Raw genomic sequence first — 18,120 nt, 5'->3', positions numbered from 1 at the left:
CGAATTGACCAATCACAGTCTTCGAACTCACTGAATCAATAGAGGACGTTGTTTAAAAAAATGATTGCCATACATATGACGCGCCGAGAAAATGTTTTTCTCAGTGACGTGTGGAAGTGGTATATTATATTGACAGTTATTTGCAAATACATTTGCTGCTATAAAAATTAAAACTATATTTTAGATATTCTTTTACATAAAGTGAAATTAATTTATCCGTTTACGTTCACCTAATAATACATAAATGTACAAAAGGCGCTAAAGACATTCCATACTTAAAATAAAGATCGTCGTAACGTTACGTCATAACACAAGTTTTCGCGACGCGACGAGAGAAGAGGCGAGAAGGGTGACGTAGTTAAACTGGTAATTTTCTTTATTAATATTCAACTATTTTATAAATAATATAAAGTGTATAATAGTTCATTAGATAAAGTTTAAATCCGTCTATAAGTACTGTCATTATGAATCTGGTTAACAATTCTAGGCCTAGATTTTTTGCTAGCTAGGCCCCATCTATTTGTTGTAGAAGCAGAAAACTGCTGTGTCATACGGTACATTTTGAAGATTTGACAATATGTTATAATGCAAAGGAAGTGATCCCAGCCTGTGTTTTTGCATATAAACATTATACAGTGCTTATTTAAGAAGTCAGTACTAATAGTGTAACATTACATTCTGCATTTTAAACTAAACAATACATTGATTATTTTACTTTTTTTTAAATTTAAATTTTTAAAAATTTTCAATTAAAACTCTTTATTAATTAGGCCCAATACAAGCCTAGGCCTAGTTAGTTGAATTAAACTGGGAAACAGCCTTATTTATAATGTAACATTATATATATACTTTGTTTTAGACCTGTACAATATTATCAATAATGGAGAAGATTGAATTAACTGGAAAACATGTTCTTGTCCTCTGGGCTACAGGACAAAATCCAGAGGATGTAAAATCATTTGTTGATAAGTTGAATCTATCAGTGAGTAAAGGTGGATCAGTAAAAGTGGAAAACATGCAGCGCCTTCTGATATGTAAGTATTTTGATGCCAAAGCGTTGATTTGATTAGTGGACTAAAGCTCTGTCTACACTATTATCAAACTTTATGTGTCAAAAAAATGTGATTTGCCCATATGGACACGATGATGTCATAGCACTACCATATTTGAGCACATCACATTTTTTTCATCAAACTAATTTGATAGTGTAGAGAGAGCTTTATAGTTTACCATTACTTAGTTCACCCTATTAAAATTGGTTTATTATTTAATAACAAATTTTGGCAATTTTTATTATTTGTTACAGCTGCATACCCAAGTTCAACGTTTGATGTGGCTCTCTTGGGCACATCCGCTCCACATGTGTCACATGGTCTTGATGTACTTGGAGAGGTTATGAGAATTTTAAAACCAAATGGTACAATGTTAATAAGAGAACCAACACAGTCATCAGGTAGAGACTTTTCTATAAATTGAAGAATAAACGATAAGAAGTGTCACTATTTTAAAGTCTATGCTGAAAAAATCATGGCAATAAAAAGAAATGTCTTAATCATTATTTTGTTGTCTTTTTTATTTAGATGATGCACAAATAGGAAGTACATTGATTGGTACTCTTAAATTGTCTGGTTTTGTCGGTCTTTCTGAGGCGAGTGTTTTTTCTGATATTTTGAAACCTCTAAAAAGCATATTACTAAAAAAAAATGTTTAGACAAATCTAGCCATGACTATATAAATATATATTATATAAACAAATTGTAATACTTTTATCAGTCAAAATAAATGTTTATTGATGTTAAAGGACAATAATGGTGCTCATTTTCACAAGTGCTAATTTTTTATTTCAGGCTTCAATGTTTGAAAATGGTTCAAAGAATGTTGTGGAAATTATATGTAAAAAACCTTCCTTTGAAATGGGATCATCTGTAAGCTTACCATTATCTTTTGCAAAGAAATCACAAGGTGAGTTTGCCACTATTTAACTTCTCTTATAATAGTTGTGTTTGCTTTTCAACTTTTATGTACATTAAAGTGTACCACAAATATACAAATATCCCCAGTATATCTATATTATGTAATGTTCTACAAATGTTCGTTGTGTATGGTTTTAAAATGAACACTGTACATTACTTTCTATGTTAATTGTAGGTGTAAAGAAGATGGATTCAAATGTAGCTAAGGTGTGGTCTTTTTCTGCCAATGATATGATGGATGATGACTTGGACTTGATAGATTCTGATGACCTATTACAAAAAGATGACCTTATAAGACCTACTGCTGAATCACTCAAAGGTCAGTGAACTCTTGTTTTTCAATTTCCATAAGCTTGAAATCATAATCAATTATAGACAAGAATAAGTAAAAATATTAAAATAAGGGTAATGAAATAATCTTTGATTCTAGCTCCAACAAAAATTATAATTTAAAATTGGATTATTATTCTTACAGCACCAGAATGTGGACCTTCATCAGGAAGAAAAAAGGCGTGTAAAAACTGGTGAGTACAATAAAAATTATATAATTTATTATTGTGAAACAGCAAAGATTGACAATGATGCTATTGGTGACAATGATGTTATTGGTGACAATGATGTTATTGGTGACAATGATGTTATTGGTGACAGTGATGTTATTGGTGACAGTGATGTTATTGGTGACAATGATGTTATTGGTGACAGTGATGTTATTGGTGACAGTGATGTTATTGGTGACAGTGATGTTATTGGTGACAGTGATGTTATTGGTGACAGTGATGTTATTGGTGACAATGATGTTATTGGTGACAATGATGTTATTGGTGACAATGATGTTATTGGTGACAGTGATGTTATTGGTGACAATGATGTTATTGGTGACAGTGATGTTATTGGTGACAATGATGTTATTGGTGACAGTGATGTTATTGGTGACAGTGATGTTATTGGTGACAATGATGTTATTGGTGACAATGATGTTATTGGTGACAGTGATGTTTTTGGTGACAGTGATGTTTTTGGTGACAATGATGTTATTGGTGACAGTGATGTTATTGGTGACAGTGATGTTATTGGTGACAATGATGTTATTGGTGACAATGATGTTATTGGTGACAGTGATGTTTTTGGTGACAGTGATGTTTTTGGTGACAATGATGTTATTGGTGACAGTGATGTTATTGGTGACAGTGATGTTATTGGTGACAATGATGTTATTGGTGACAGTGATGTTATTGGTGACAATGATGTATGTTATTGGTGACAATGATGTTATTGGTGACAGTTTTTTTGAATGATGGTAGGTCCATACAACTAAAACATTTTCTATGTTTTTGTATTCTTTCAGTTCATGCGGTTTAGCAGAAGAACTCGATGGAAATAGTGATGGCACGTCTAAACCCAGAGCTGCAACATCTGCATGTGGTAGTGTAAGTAGCAAATTTATCACAAAAATGACATTCGATAACCAACAATGCATACAAGAGTTCATAAATTCATGTTATTTATATTAAATGTTTGTTTTTACAGTGTTACCTTGGCGATGCCTTTAGATGTGCAAGCTGCCCATATTTGGGAATGCCAGCATTTAAACCTGGAGAAAAAGTCAGTTTAAGTTCAAGACAGTTGAATGCTGATGCATAAAAGACTATAATCAATAGAAAATCATCATAAAAATAACACACATACATGTCGCTGCACAAAGAATTGTAAAGCCATTACTCATTACAGTCAATTTAATATCACTTATTAAAATATTTTTTCAACATGAAATATCTGATACTGTATATTGCTGTGGTAGGATTCAGGGCCGTAGCCAGCATGAGGCAGACGAGGAATCTGAAATTTTAAATGTTCACTACCCACCCCAATTCCTCAGCACAGATCGTCATATGTTATATTAATAATTATGTTTAAACCATATTTGCCTCGTCTGTTTTTAACCTCTCGCTAAGGCATTGGGATTAATCATAATATTTGCTGTATCAATATTAATATCAAAGGATTAACTTTTAAGGATTTATTAGCCACACCTGTTTAAAAAAATCCATTTTTAATATTCAATATTAATGTAATAAATATATTTTGAGAGTCTGTAGTAAAGTTGTTTGTTTTGACGTCATCGTGAGAAAACTCTCACATTAACAGTTTTATTTTAGATTCCATTTTATCCAATCATCGTCCATAAATGTTGTTGAGTCCATGTGGTCAATAAATAAATGACCATTGACGTGGTCAATCTCGTGCTGAAGGATCCTTGCTGGGTATCCAGATACTTGCCATTCAAAGTCATTACCCTCTTGGTCTAAACCTACAAAAAAGATTTTAAACATATTTAACTGCTGTATATTGTGTTTTGGATACATTTTTCATTCAACAAAATCACACTATTATAACCACCCCATTCCAAACTTGGCTGAACCATACTTAGGCTCTGTCTACACTATCAAACTATGTGAAAAAAAAAATTGATGTGCCCATTATATGGCCACACCATATTTAAGCATATCACTACCATATTTGGGCACATCACACTTTTGTTGTCAAACTAGTTTGATAGTGTAGACAGAGCTTAAAAGTGGTTGTTGACAAATATTAAATCGATTCTGACCTTTTACTTTAACCTCATAGAAGCGTGGTACATTAGCACGGAAGCCCTTTAGACTTAAACACCCCTCTGGCCACGCTATTTTGCGTTGGTCAACAAATCTCAATTTTGGGTTGATAATCACAGTTAATGGGAATTCTTTGACCTCCCTCATCTTGCAAACTTCCGGTGGCCATTTCGCCATGTGCTTAGATGTAAACTCCATTGCTACAATCTGCAATGCCGACCCAACCTGCGGAGCAGCAATTCCGACTGCTTTTTCTTTTCGCATAACATAAATCATATTTTTGATAACTTTCTTAACTTCTTTTGATTTTATACTGCTTTTGGGCACAGGGTTACTTTGCATTCGTAGCACTGGGTCCCCCACTTGGCATGCATGGTCATATGGTGGGTTTTTGGAGACGGGTGTTTTGTAAATGTTTCTTGCAGCTCGCCACAGTCTTGTAGTTAATGCTTCGTTTGTAATTATTCTACTTGCATAGCACCTTGAACAACTCGGCTGAAGAGTTTTTATTACAGATTTCACTGTAAAAAACATTATCTGAAGTGAAAAAAGAACAAAATTAACTTGGTCAACCATGCGTGCATATATTAATTTTTATTATTCAAAGTTTTCTAGGTCGTAGGGGCGGGCCTAAAACCATCAGCGTGTAAATCATTGTTTGGTATCTTCTATCGGTATTGTGTATTCTATCAGCAAAGAAAATGAGCAGGCATACAGTAGACTTGTGCACATTTATGACCGTGTGTATAGAAAATTACACCCCCACACGGTTAACCGTGTAAATAGTCTTGTATTGTTATATAGAAACGTACGTACATGATGCATGCAACAACACACTTAATATACTGTACCTTCTAGGCCTACATAATAAAAACATTATCTAAAAACAGACCTAGGTAAAAGTACGATTCATTATTAAGGTTAGGTTTATTTTAAGAACATAATGTAGGTCTAATTAGTAATTATTTCTCACTTTGAATGCTGTAGACTTCCGACGTGTATATAGCTAAACCATGCCTTTTCTAGAGCTAATTTTGTGCGGTGGCGCTATTTACTATTCTATGATTGAATGTTTCAAAGCAATCTTGTTTCAAAACATTGGCCGAAAGTTCGATAGCAACAAAAAAACAATATGGCGGAATGCATCGGAAAAGTTATTTTACGGAGGTAAACATTGACGGATTTTTAATCTTTAAAAGCTAGATATAAATATATAGATGTGGTTTATAGTTCCTCATTATCATTAGAACGTTATGCAATTATCAACTAATAAATTAGTATTTTACTTGGTGGGTTTAGGCTAGATATTGCTTGGAACTTTTTGAAGTTCTACATACCTCATCCACTGTACTACTACTGTAGTGTGTCTACCACACGTCACGGATAATTGATTGATAGCGATATGAATGCAGTTAGTAGTTGAGGGGGAGTTAATTCGAGAGAAGGGTTGGGGGTGTGGGGGGGGGGGGGGGGGGGCGGGTGGTTGTGTGTAGTGGGGGTAGGTTATTTTTGTTTGGGTGTTAACTTACTGTTAACTTATTTAAAAAAAACTCAAATAAAAAACGCATCATATCGATATGAACATCTACAAAATTAGAAAAGGTGAATATCTACCAGAAATGTCCATACAATACAAATAAATTATATTGCATGTTATTATTGTATAATTTATATGCGCTGCATGGGCTGTCTGCTGGGGTGCCATGGGGCCTCTATTACTCATGTGGTTTAATTCCGATGTTCCTATGACAGCTCTAATTATTCTAAGCGAGTGTTTATTCGAATAATTTTATGGTATACTGTATAATTTTAAAAAGCATAACTTTGTCATTTTTAAATATTTAAAGAATCTTATTTTTTAGATCAAAACATTTCTAAAAGTGTGGAAGCCAGTAAACAAAACTGAAGATGGAAATAGATGAAAGACTTCGCTGGTTTGAAGTCCATATAACATCAAGTTTACGACCAAGGAACGATGACCTAAAAACATTATTTAATAGTGATGAATATAGGTATAAATGCTATTATTATATCATTTATAATATTATAATTATATATTTTTTTACAAAAAAAAATGAAAAACAAAACAACAAAAAAAGAAATCAGTTGAGTTTCTTGATTAAAAAATAATAAAGAACATTTATGATTTTCCTTAAAAAATGATCACTAACAACATAAATCAAAACCATCATAGTTGTCTTAATGTGATTTTTGAATGACATCTATTTCCTTTTAGGTTATTTATAAATATAAACACCATAAAAATAATGAATATTTTAAGACTTCTTTTTACTGGTATTTGTTTATGATGTGTAAAAAAATCTTTATTTATTTTAATTTCAGACAAGTTTTTATGGAATTTTGCAATAATGAGGACATTCGCCGCTTGTTTGTGTACTGTAAAGAGCCAAAGTCGACACTTATCGTTTCACTTCACCCACCAATTAAATTGCTCGGCAAGGCCATGTTCTTCCTCAAAACAAACCAGGCTTCCAAGTTGACAAAGGACAATATCAGAGAGGATGTGGTGTATACAGACTGTAATGCTGTAGCCCTTAACCAAATTGATCTGCTTGCTAGAGAGGTAATTTAACTGTGGATCAGTGGTGTAACTCAGAGGCCTGAGGCCTCTGGTTTAGGAATCCTAAGTGGCGCTGGAGGCCATGGGCATTTTTAGCACTTTTCAACATATTTTTATGTTGTAATTTTGTACATTGACATTATTATAAATGTGTAGTTTTGTAATGAAACTCAAAACGAAATGTATTGGCTATAGTGAGAAAAAAAAAATCAAGCTCTGATGATAATGATAATTCTTGATTATCTATTCATAGGTTTATCTTCCATTGCTTTGTACCGATGGGGTTCAGACCTATGGTAGCGTCAGTGCAGATAAGTTGCTTGATATTTTGCATAGAATGATGGGTATGGCTGAGGTCACTGAAGGTCATTTGGAGGTAATTACAATATTATATCAAAATTGACTACCACTGGCTTATATACAGAATAAAGACTCCCTCTAAGGAGAGTTGAACAAATACAGAATTCAACATTTTTATCTGTAAAATGACTATAAATGTATATATATATATAATAATAATATCCTGGATTTATAAAGAGTCTAATGTTGTAAAACTGCTAAGCACTCTACATATTATTACCCCGGTCATTATTACCCCGGTCATTATTACCCCGGTCATTATTACCCCGGTCATTTTTGGATCAAGCACCTAACATACTCTCATAATGCAGGTAGTAATCAGCACAAAGTTGGGTCTTGATCTTACCAGTATGTCTTTGTTATTTTCAGGGCACAATAACTCTTCCTTTACCATCCATTGAGGTGCTAGCTGAGGCTGCCAATCTTCCAACTAGACGTGCAGCAGTTATCCATGTTTTGGAGTCTTCCGTTATTGGATGGATTAAACAAATACGAGTAAGAGACAGAAGAATAAAATATGTTTTAATATATAGCTTTAGGTTGCGGGTGCCCCTGCCAATAAATGTTTGTTACATTCTTATATTGTGGTTGTGCCTATCTTCTAAATCACTTGTATAAATTTCGGTCTACACTATCAAACTTTATGTGACAATGAAATATGCCCATATGGATACGATGATGTCACATTACTGTACTACCATATTTGGGCACATCACACTTTTGTTGTCAAGCTAGTTTGATAGAGTAGACAGAGCTTGTGATAACAATTTGAGCGAGTTTACAATTTTCATTAAAACATGACATAGTGCTTAACATGTTATGCATTGTCTTGCAGTTGGTGTTGAAACATGAGCCCCTACAGGAGTTAGCAGATCAGTTTGGGACTCATCCAGGACCAATGGACGAGTTAGTGCTATGGAAGCAACGTCAGGCTAAGCTTAGATCGATCAATGCTCAGCTAGACTCAGCTGTAGCCAGTGACATACTGCTTAACTTGCATGAGGCTAATAGCACTTACTCACACTCGTTCCATAATGTGAGAAAAGAGATTTCACAAGTAAGATACACACTGTTATTTAGATGTTGGTGGCTGGTTGATAATGTTGACCATTTATTCATCGTCTCCATCCCATCCTCCTTCTTGCCTCCAAAAGCTTTTTTTTTCTTAAAATTATTACTTTTTTGTTGAACCAAAAATACAAGTAGTATAAATACCTTAGTAGTGACGTTCGTTGACATGCTGTCAACTTCCTCAAACTACTGTTTGGATTGGTCTTTTTCTTTATTCTCCTCTTTTTCTTCTCCCTCGTATTTTTGTTTCTCTTACTCACTTTTCCCCTTCCATATTTGTACTATCACCTCACGTTTTTTTCCTTGTCTTCCTTGTACTTCATCTCCTCATCCTGCCTCCTTCTTTTATCCTTCCTTTGATTCTCTTCATTTACTTTATATTGCAGGCTATTAGTGAAACATCAGAAAACCTAAGATATCTGACAACATTGCAACCATGGTTTGAACAGCTTCATATGGCCTACACCCCTGCAACGATGCTCAGTATCTTCCCACCCCTGGTGCACACATTAATGCTAGTGTGGTCTCACTCTAGGTAAGTTATGTCTTAGGCACTGGAAAATGGCAGGCTACTAAATCACGAATAAACTAAAACTACCAATTAATAAAGTTTTTTTTTTAAATTTATTTAAATTAAAATAAAATGCTATGACAGCAAATTGCTTAATTTATTTGTTCTTTATACAGTTATAGTACCTTTCAAATATAGGCATATTTTAATTAAAGTTCTGTCTACACTATCAAACTTTATGTAACAAAAAATGCGATGTGCCCATATATGAACATGATGATGTCATATCACTACCATATCTGGACATATCACTACAATATTTGGGCACATCACACTTTTTTTTGATAGTGTAGAAAGAGCTTTTGATAAACTAATTTAATAGCCTTTATACCTGGTTCTAATATTCAATACTTCTTTTTCAGATATTATCATAATCCAAGCAACTTCCACAATTTACTAAGACTCGTCTCCAATGAGGTGGTTGCTAGAGCTGAGAACTTGGTTGGAGATCATATCTTAAAAAACACGCTTGAGGTTTGTTCTATGAAATCAATATATTTGGTTTGGATTGGTCAGTCACTAATACTGAATGGGTTGAGGAACATGGTTAAAATAAATAATTTACATAGTAACATAGACCTAATAAGGCTATGGAAAATGGTTTTAACTTACAAGAGCAATTATAATAGTGTTTGTTTGTTTTGTGTTATTTAGTCGTACGCTGGTTTGAAGGATGCTTTGCGTGTGAGTGCAGCCTTCCGAGGCACCTACCTTGACATGAAAGACAGAGCCGATGAAGTCAACATGGAACGTGTATCAGAATCAACAGAAGCAATGTAAGCAACGCAAAAGTCTTTATATTCCAATGTTTACTGGATAGCGCTAATATTCAATGTTGTTTAAAGCTCTGGCTACACTATCAAACTAGTTGATGTGCCCAAATATGGTAGTGATGTGCCCAAGTATGGTATATGACATCATCATGTCCATATTTGGGCACATCACATTCTTTTGTCACATAATGTTTGATAGTGTAGACAGAGCTTTACAAATGTTTATGAATTAATTTAACAAATGTTTTAATTCATAGGACAATGAACCCACCGAAAGGTATGCTGTACAACACTAAGCTATATTCAACAGCGAGTCACCGTAAGGCACGTACACCGACAACCGATATGTTCCGGACTACGAGTGCGTCGAGTGTACTTGTGATACAGGAGGATGAGTGGATTGACTCACCCTGGCCACAGCGCAATGCCACCTGCTTCAACCTTATGAACAGCTTCATGGAAAGGTAAATTGCATAATAAAAATTATTTATACACTTAAAAAATTGGTATAGATCAACTGGATTAAATATTACTATTACCTTACTTATTGTAGTTTGTAAATGGAAACAATTTTAATCTTTGTGTATTCATTAAATATGAGAGATTAACCTGTGGCTTGTAGCAGCCTACTGGGCTGAATTGCGCACAGGTGTGGACGACATATACAAGAACTTTCTTCTCCCCTAATGTCCGTTTGCGTCGAGTGCTGCCACCAAACGGTTCCCGTTCGTCTGTCAACAACAGCTCTGTGTCTCATTTCAGCATTGATAATTGAAGGAACTAACCAATAAGAGTTTCAAATTAGAATGTTCTTTATTTGTATACTAATCATATAAACATCTGACTTGTACTGACCTTATGTTATTTAGATGTAATGATCTTCTGGAGTTGGTCCAGACCACAGGACATTTTAACCTATTGCAAAAAGCGGCAGAAGTAGGAGGCGCAGGTACAAAAAGCCTTGATGCGTTAGTACGAGAGATCCACAAACAGTTTGCTGAAAGCATGGAATCTTTTAATAGTAACGTGGCAAACATCTTAGATTTGACTGCAACACAGGCATTTGAGAGAGCTTTCTTCCAATTCAGAACCATAGTTAAGGTGAGTTTGAGTAAAGTAGATTAAGTACAGCAGTTGATCAATTAAGTATAGTAGTTGATCAATTTAAGTACAGTAGTTTATAAATTAAGTATAGTAGTTGATCAATTAAGTACAGTAGTTGATAAATTAAGTACAGTAGTTGATAAATTAAGTATAGTAGTTGATCAATTTAAGTACAGTAGTTGATAAATTAAGTATAGTAGTTGATAAATTAAGTATAGTAGTTGATCAATTTAAGTACAGTAGTTGATAAATTAAGTACAGTAGTTGATAAATTAAGTATAGTAGTTGATCAATTAAGTACAGTAGTTTATAAATTAAGTATAGTACTTAGTAGTGGGTAAATGTAACTGGTTAATTAAACAGTCTTTGATTTTATCTTTTAAACAATTGTTAATATTCCCAGGATCTTGAAAGGCAGTTGGCATTTGTCTTACGACAAAGTTTTCAGCAGTGTCCAACGATTGGATCTCAGCTGCGTTTGCTGGAGGTCTTTGAAGGCATCAGTAGTCGTGAACTTGTGCAGAAACATTTGAAAGACAAAGACAGTCAACTGGTGATGTCTTTTACTGCAGAGTTGATTTCTGTTAGGAACATGTACTTCAGGTGGAGGAAGACACCGCCTCAACATTCTAATTTCCCTCCAGTTGTCAGCAGACTTATATGGATCCGAGCACTCCGAAGAAGAATTCAGGTTAGTGGATTTTGGTCTTTATTTGCTGCAGTTTGGTTACTAAACATGTTGATTATATTAAAAAATACAATTGAAGATAAGATTAAAAATTATCTTCTGTATACAGTACAGTAGGCCTCTTGGATCCATTGAAAACAATAATGTGACAAATTGCTTATTTATAGGAGCCAATGGAGAAGCTAAAACGGATTAGTCCGCATTCTTTAGAGGGCGACACAGGCTGGCATCTTCGAGATCAGTTTGCTGAAGCTATGAAAGAATTCACAGAATATGAGGAGAAAACAATTACCGACTGGCGAACAAACATACAATCTGAGCTACATGATCGAGTCAAGCAGCCATTGCTGGTATGTTTAAGATAAGATAACAAGATATATCCACAATATCCACAAAGTGCTCAAGGCGCTTTCAATCAATTATATTCTATTATTTTTAATATCTTTTCTATATTTTAATTTGGTAAAATAAAATTAAAACCATGAATTTTTTTTTTCTGTTAAAGGTTGCTGATGAATTCAGTGACGATGTTGAAATGCGGCCACAACTGGTTCACGTTAACTTAGACCCTGACCTTCTTCTCCTCTTACGAGAAGTTCACTACCTGTCACAAGAACCATTCAACATAAAATTACCGGACAATGTTCGCACAGTGCTGCGGCATATCAATGGTAACATGCTGAGAACTATGGGCGCTAGACTTGAGACGATTGTCGCTAAGTATAATTCTGTTATGAAGTGCCTAGTAGATTTTGAGAGGCCTTTGTTTGAAAGAAAGTTAACAAAGATTGATCATGTAAGTACAGCTGGATTCAGATTGGTTCATGATATAAATTGGGATACTCTTATTCAAAGGATACTCCTGATAAGTGAAGAAACTAAATTGTCAAGTAATTTAAATGTTTTCAAAAGTAACTTTAAGGCATTACTGTAGTTTAAGTTCTATTGTGTTTACTTTTATTTTTATATTTTAGTTTAAAATGTACTATTGTACCCAGGGCTCCAAGGGAGACCAGTCTTTTTAACTGATTGGGCCACCCTGGTTAAATATTGTGAATAAATAAATAGATATGTTATAATTCATCAAACCCCCATTCAGGGACACCCCAATGTACTGTTCAGGTAACCGCCTACATGGAGATCTGGTAGCCATTGACATACAGTTGACATTTAGATTAATGCTACTTTTAAGTGTACACAATATATTTGTTTTTTGTTTTGTTTTTTGAGAGTGACATATACCACAGACATTGCAATAAATTACACAAAGTAGATCTAAATAGTTTTCCCTTAAAGGAGTTCTACTATATTTGTTGAATGAAACGGTCAAATGTCCAGCAATAATGGTCAAAGTAAATGAGGTGATTTTCTTTTTCTCTCTCTTTGAATAATTCACTCTTTCACACTAATTTTAGTTATTTGACCAAGGCTTGAACCACTACACATGGCAAATGACTGAGAGCGCAGATTTTATTGAACTAGCTTCATCATTGGTCAGTCTTGACCTTCATCGGACATTAGCAGTCATACAGACCAACTGTCAAGAGATGATGGACATTACACAGTGTTGGACATCTGCTGGTCTTGATGTGTTTACATCAAGAGATACAGAGAAAAGCTACTCCATGGATAAACTGATCAAATGGCAAATGTTAGTTGACACACATTAGTTTAATGGAATACAATTAATGACATTGTTATGAATGAAATTATTTAAAATTATCCAAAAAGTTGTATTCACTTAATATTTGAAATAATTTTCTTTGTAGAACACTGAATGAAGAGTTAGAACGTCAAGTGAAACCATCTGGACAGCGAATCCATTCTCTTCTCATGAACTCATTCCAGGTACAGCACATCTTTAAGCTCTGTCTACGCTCTAGTTTGATGTGCCCAAATATGGTAGTGATATGCTTAAATATGGTAGTGATATGACATCATCATGTCCATATATGGGTACATCACATTTTTTTGTCACATAGTCTGTAGATCTATATTTTTCTTTTCAGTAGAATGAATAATAAATAGATGTTTAATGTTTAAAATGTATGTTTTGTAGGCTGTACAGATAAGTGCTGCATCTCCAGCTTGGGAAGACTATGTGGAACACATTGATGCGCTGGTTTTGGATGGACTCAAAGAAGCTACACTGAAATCATTGCGCAATATGCTTAATACGTTGGTACACTGTAACTTGGCAGAGGTAATTGCTTGGTTTATTTTGTTTCAGTTATGTGTATTAATCAATTTTAAAGGATGGTATAAATGCATATATTTAGGAGCTTTCATGCCTGTTCTGGCGCGGTTCCGCTCCAGTGCTGGCAGATCAAATTGAATCTCAAAGTTTTGTTTTCATGTGGCTACGAGCATACCGATTGGCTCATAGCTGCGTGGAGAGTCATGAAAACGAAACGCTCGATTTAATTTGCCGGCGTCGGATCGGAACGTGCCGGAACAGGTGTGAAAGACCCTTTACTCAGTTTAAACCATGACTTAATAAAAATGGCTTAATTTAAACATTGTTATAAATTCCATGACATCATTTCAACTTTGGTATTAAGTTTTATAATGCTTTATCTTTCAGGAGGATTCAATTCCAATTCTCACAATCCGCTTGGAACTGATAGAAAACGCTGTGTCATTCACGCCACCATTAGATTACAACACAGCTGTTACATGCGTGGAAGAAGAGGTTGAACGATGGCTTGACATGTACAAATCTCGTGGCTTGTTAGTACCCATGCTTAGTCCAGAAGCTGAGGTATGGCAATCACATCTTGATTTCCTTTCTACATTTAATTAATACTGTATAGTGCAAAGTATAATAAAAATTATTTAATGATACTAGTGTAGTATCTGGTAACATTGATGTTAGTGTTAAGCTGCAACAGTCAATTTCAGAAGTATTGTTTTTTTGCTACTGGTGAATTTAAGAAAGTGTATTGGTTTTTTCCAGGGAGGTTACCAAGATTATATTTCATTAGATGAAGAAGTACTGAAACTGTCAGATGATATAACCATATTAGTGAGAGAAAACAGCTTTGATTGCAAGGTATTCAAATTTGATAAAATTTGTACTATAGTTTCATTTCCAATTAAAAGTATTATATATTTTTCTTTCTATAAATTTAAAATGTTTATGATGTTTTTGTGATAGAAACTGTTGGAGCTGTTTAAAAACTACACATTCCTCTGGATGCAAGATATAAGTGAAACATTTGACGAGTTTCTGTATGGACGTTTAAGTCCCACGCCAACAGGATCACCAGATAAGAGTGCCCTCATGCGGTCAGTGGCTTCCGCTAGATCTGCAAAGTCTGCTCGTAGTGGAAGGTAAGTTACTACAGTACTACTAGTATATTCAATTCAATTTATTCCGGATTTTACAAAACAAACAATAACACATCACACATACTAGACCCTGGGTACTCCTACAGCGAACTCAATTGCTTTCGATGGGATGTCTCAGCCTGTAGGGGACATCTGCAGTATAGCACTAGACTAGATAATAGCATACATGAATACATTTCAGAATTCTTGTGAATAATTGGCAAGTTCTCATTATTTAACCTTTGACCCATTTCCTTTGATAGAGCCAGTTCAGCCTCTAATAGCATTGGTAGAGCAGGATTGATGGGGACTGCGGAGAAGTCATTTCTGACACCAAAAGACTCATCAGATGATAATGTCAACGTGCCATCTCTTGACATGTTTGATGCAGAAATTGATGTTTACAGGGTATTTATTTTGTTTTCTTGTTTTGTACTCTTATTCCATTTATGGCTTACTAGTTACTGGTAGAATAGTCTCACATTAACAAAGAATGGACAGGTTTCCTTAAAGTGTGGTTCGCACTAGCGACGCAGCGCAACACAACCAACGTTGCCTTGCGTTGTTGCATGAAATTGATTTATTTCCCATAGCGATGTTTGCAGCACTGTTGTGTCGTTAGTTCCCACTTGTGAATATGCAATGCATCGATACATCGTAGCGTTGCATTCTAGTGAGAACCATGCTTTAGATAACAAATTTAAATTTTACAGCGATCACGAGATGAGATTGGTAACATAATGGACTACACAGATGTGGGCTGGCTACGAGTTGACATGACCCCAATCAAACAAGTGTTAACAACTTACACAAACAGGTGGATGTGGACGTTCATCAAATATCTATCGGATCAAGTAAAGACTTTTTATACATTTATTAAAAACCATTATATAGAAATAAAGTTATTAGAGGAAATAGGCACCACTGGGAGATATGGCTTATGCCTGTGTGGCAATATTGCTCCCAAATTCTCGCGAAATCAAGCTATTTGCACAATACTTTTGTTACAAATAGATTCTATTCCAAACTGTGTACTTAGAGTATTGACTTAAACTACCAAATTCTGTAAACTAACTTTGTCTAACTAAACACAATTCCCTCTCCATTTTACAATGGCAGGTAACAGATATGCTTCAGGATTTAGATGATTTCCTTAAAAGAACTGAGCCAGAGATTGAGAGCATCACAGGTGAAGAAAGAGACACGGCTTCTTTTATGAAAATGATGAGGTTGTTTAATAAAGTGAGTATACATTCATTGTTATCTTCACTGAGATAAAGGCAACCACGCATTAAGCTCTGTCTACACTATCAAAATGTGACAATGTGATGTGCCCATATACAGACATGATGATGTCATATCACTACAATATTTGGGCACATCACACTTTTTTTTCAAACTAGTTTGATAGTGTGGACAGAGCTTTAGTAATACCTCATTTATGAATAAGCTTCAAGTTCCATTGTAGAACAAATAATTGATTTTTGACCCTCGACCGCCAAACATGTGCTTTAAATTCTATTTCTAATTTTAAAGTCTTGACATTATCCCTTCAATATGAGTGTTTTTGTTTTTTGTTTAGGTTTCTGCTAAACAACAAGAGATGGATGGTAAATTCACAGCGATGAATCGGACTGTCTTGTTGATAAAGAAGTACGGTCACACCCTGCCACATACCACTCAGAAACTCTTTGAAGGTGCTCCCAGTCGCTGGAATAATCTTAAAACTAAGGTGTCATTAGCTAAGCAGCGATTGGGTCCTAGGATCCAAGAGGAATCAGCTAGGATCACGAAGGTTTGTACAGTCAAATCTACCAATACCGGACTTGCTGAAAACGAGAAACTCTCCCAAAACCAGAAACTCTACCAAAATGCCCAAAATATCCCAAATTCATTTTTACCATTAAAAACACATTCCGAATACCAGACTTTCCAGTAAACCAGACAAATTGCTTGGCCTTGCTGCTTACTAGTCACTGCCTCATCCTTCAAAGGATTGTATTAATTATTCTCGATATACTAGTTAAATTAAAATCATTTTTACCTGTTAGGATTTGGCTGCGTTTGGAGAGCGTGTAGAAGAGTTGAGCCGATCTTTAAGGACATCTGATGTTTACTCCAGAGAATGTGGAATGGAGAACGCCTTTGGAATTATCAGTAGGTTCTTTGAACACCTGGACAAGTTGGAAAATGAAGCTCAGGTAATTTGCATATTTGAATAATTACTGTGCATACCTTGTTTTGAGTATAGTCTTGAGAAAGTAATTGAGAAAAGGTTATATTTTAAGATTATGTCATTGAATTACTACAAACGTTATTAACGTTTTTTTCTTAATTGATTCATTTTTTTGCCACCTCATAGCTCCTAGTTTTTCCTTCTCCTCGTGGTAAGAATAAATATAACATTTAATAGCATTATTATTTGTTGGTTTCTCTGCTTTCTTTTGTACAAAGTATGCTTTAAGCAATATACAGAATATATATATGACAATGCACTACATTATATCACATTATTGTGTATGTTCTATAAAAGGCAAAGCTTGCATTTTTCTTACAGTTATCAGTACTAGTATGTGATACCATAACACTAGTAATTTATTCAAATATATATTATATTATTATTGTTTTAAAAAGTCTGTGTAATATTAGATACTCTATATTATTAGTTCTATGTTCAAGCTTAAATTTGAATGCACATTAAGCTCTGTCTACACTATCAAACTTTATGTGCCCATAGACATAATGATGTCATATCACTACCATATTTAGGCATATGTCTACCATATTTGATCACATCACACTTTGTCAAACTAGTTTGATAGTGTAGACAGAGCTTTAGATCACGCATTTACTTCATTGAATGTGCAAGTCTGGTTTATTTATTTTCAATCTAATTTCAGGATTTAATTGAACTACAAGAGCTGCTAGAGACTGCTGTGGTGAACTTTTCAATCCTTCCAGAGTAAGTATTATCAACTATTGATTTAAGCACTTACTTAAGTCTAAACACTTACTTAAGTCTAAACATTTATTTAAGTCAGTCTAAGCAGGGAC

At 34.5% G+C, this 18,120-nt stretch overlaps 3 protein-coding genes across 4 annotated transcripts in view; 2 read left to right on the top strand and 1 right to left on the bottom strand.

The window, feature by feature from the left end:
* Nucleotides 1-218: 218 nt before the first annotated feature.
* On the top strand, nt 219-4,064 carry LOC144849971 (anamorsin homolog). The gene is made up of 9 exons (XM_078707112.1): nt 219-366; nt 860-1,034; nt 1,307-1,453; nt 1,581-1,648; nt 1,848-1,962; nt 2,149-2,292; nt 2,449-2,497; nt 3,322-3,403; nt 3,504-4,064. The coding sequence occupies exons 2-9, from the start codon at nt 881-883 to the stop codon at nt 3,615-3,617; spliced, it is 873 nt and encodes a 290-aa protein (XP_078563238.1). The 5' UTR covers nt 219-366; nt 860-880; the 3' UTR covers nt 3,618-4,064.
* LOC144849973 (peptide deformylase, mitochondrial-like) lies at nt 3,696-5,663 on the bottom strand. Of its 2 annotated transcripts, none has more exons than XM_078707113.1 (3): nt 5,562-5,663; nt 4,585-5,125; nt 3,696-4,284 (listed from the first exon to the last, which is right to left on the bottom strand). In XM_078707113.1, the coding sequence occupies exons 2-3, from the start codon at nt 5,120-5,122 to the stop codon at nt 4,124-4,126; spliced, it is 699 nt and encodes a 232-aa protein (XP_078563239.1). In that variant the 5' UTR covers nt 5,123-5,125; nt 5,562-5,663; the 3' UTR covers nt 3,696-4,123. The 2 variants fall into 2 exon arrangements, with proteins under 2 accessions (XP_078563239.1, XP_078563240.1); XM_078707114.1 differs by lacking the exon at nt 5,562-5,663 and adding an exon at nt 5,440-5,543.
* An 828-nt stretch (nt 5,664-6,491) lies between these two features.
* LOC144850484 (uncharacterized) overlaps nt 6,492-18,120 on the top strand; it is a 44,799-nt gene continuing 33,170 nt past the window's right edge. The window contains exons 1-25 of the mRNA XM_078707764.1: nt 6,492-6,600; nt 6,932-7,172; nt 7,423-7,545; nt 7,899-8,024; nt 8,365-8,586; nt 8,987-9,135; nt 9,534-9,645; nt 9,826-9,947; nt 10,202-10,408; nt 10,814-11,045; nt 11,452-11,739; nt 11,904-12,086; nt 12,242-12,532; nt 13,152-13,387; nt 13,506-13,584; nt 13,796-13,939; nt 14,321-14,497; nt 14,693-14,788; nt 14,894-15,069; nt 15,330-15,474; nt 15,780-15,920; nt 16,186-16,308; nt 16,649-16,861; nt 17,118-17,267; nt 17,967-18,028. Coding sequence (XP_078563890.1) covers nt 6,497-6,600; nt 6,932-7,172; nt 7,423-7,545; nt 7,899-8,024; nt 8,365-8,586; nt 8,987-9,135; nt 9,534-9,645; nt 9,826-9,947; nt 10,202-10,408; nt 10,814-11,045; nt 11,452-11,739; nt 11,904-12,086; nt 12,242-12,532; nt 13,152-13,387; nt 13,506-13,584; nt 13,796-13,939; nt 14,321-14,497; nt 14,693-14,788; nt 14,894-15,069; nt 15,330-15,474; nt 15,780-15,920; nt 16,186-16,308; nt 16,649-16,861; nt 17,118-17,267; nt 17,967-18,028 — 4,142 coding nt within the window. The 5' untranslated portion in view covers nt 6,492-6,496. The remainder of the gene's footprint in view (nt 6,601-6,931; nt 7,173-7,422; nt 7,546-7,898; nt 8,025-8,364; nt 8,587-8,986; nt 9,136-9,533; nt 9,646-9,825; nt 9,948-10,201; nt 10,409-10,813; nt 11,046-11,451; nt 11,740-11,903; nt 12,087-12,241; nt 12,533-13,151; nt 13,388-13,505; nt 13,585-13,795; nt 13,940-14,320; nt 14,498-14,692; nt 14,789-14,893; nt 15,070-15,329; nt 15,475-15,779; nt 15,921-16,185; nt 16,309-16,648; nt 16,862-17,117; nt 17,268-17,966; nt 18,029-18,120) is intronic.

The sequence above is a fragment of the Antedon bifida genome, chromosome 8 (genome assembly GCF_963402885.1).
Source record: "Antedon bifida chromosome 8, ecAntBifi1.1, whole genome shotgun sequence".
NCBI classification, from domain to species: Eukaryota; Metazoa; Echinodermata; class Crinoidea; order Comatulida; family Antedonidae; genus Antedon; species Antedon bifida.
Note: the sequence above shows the minus strand (reverse complement) of the source record. Positions and strands in the feature narration are given on the sequence as shown.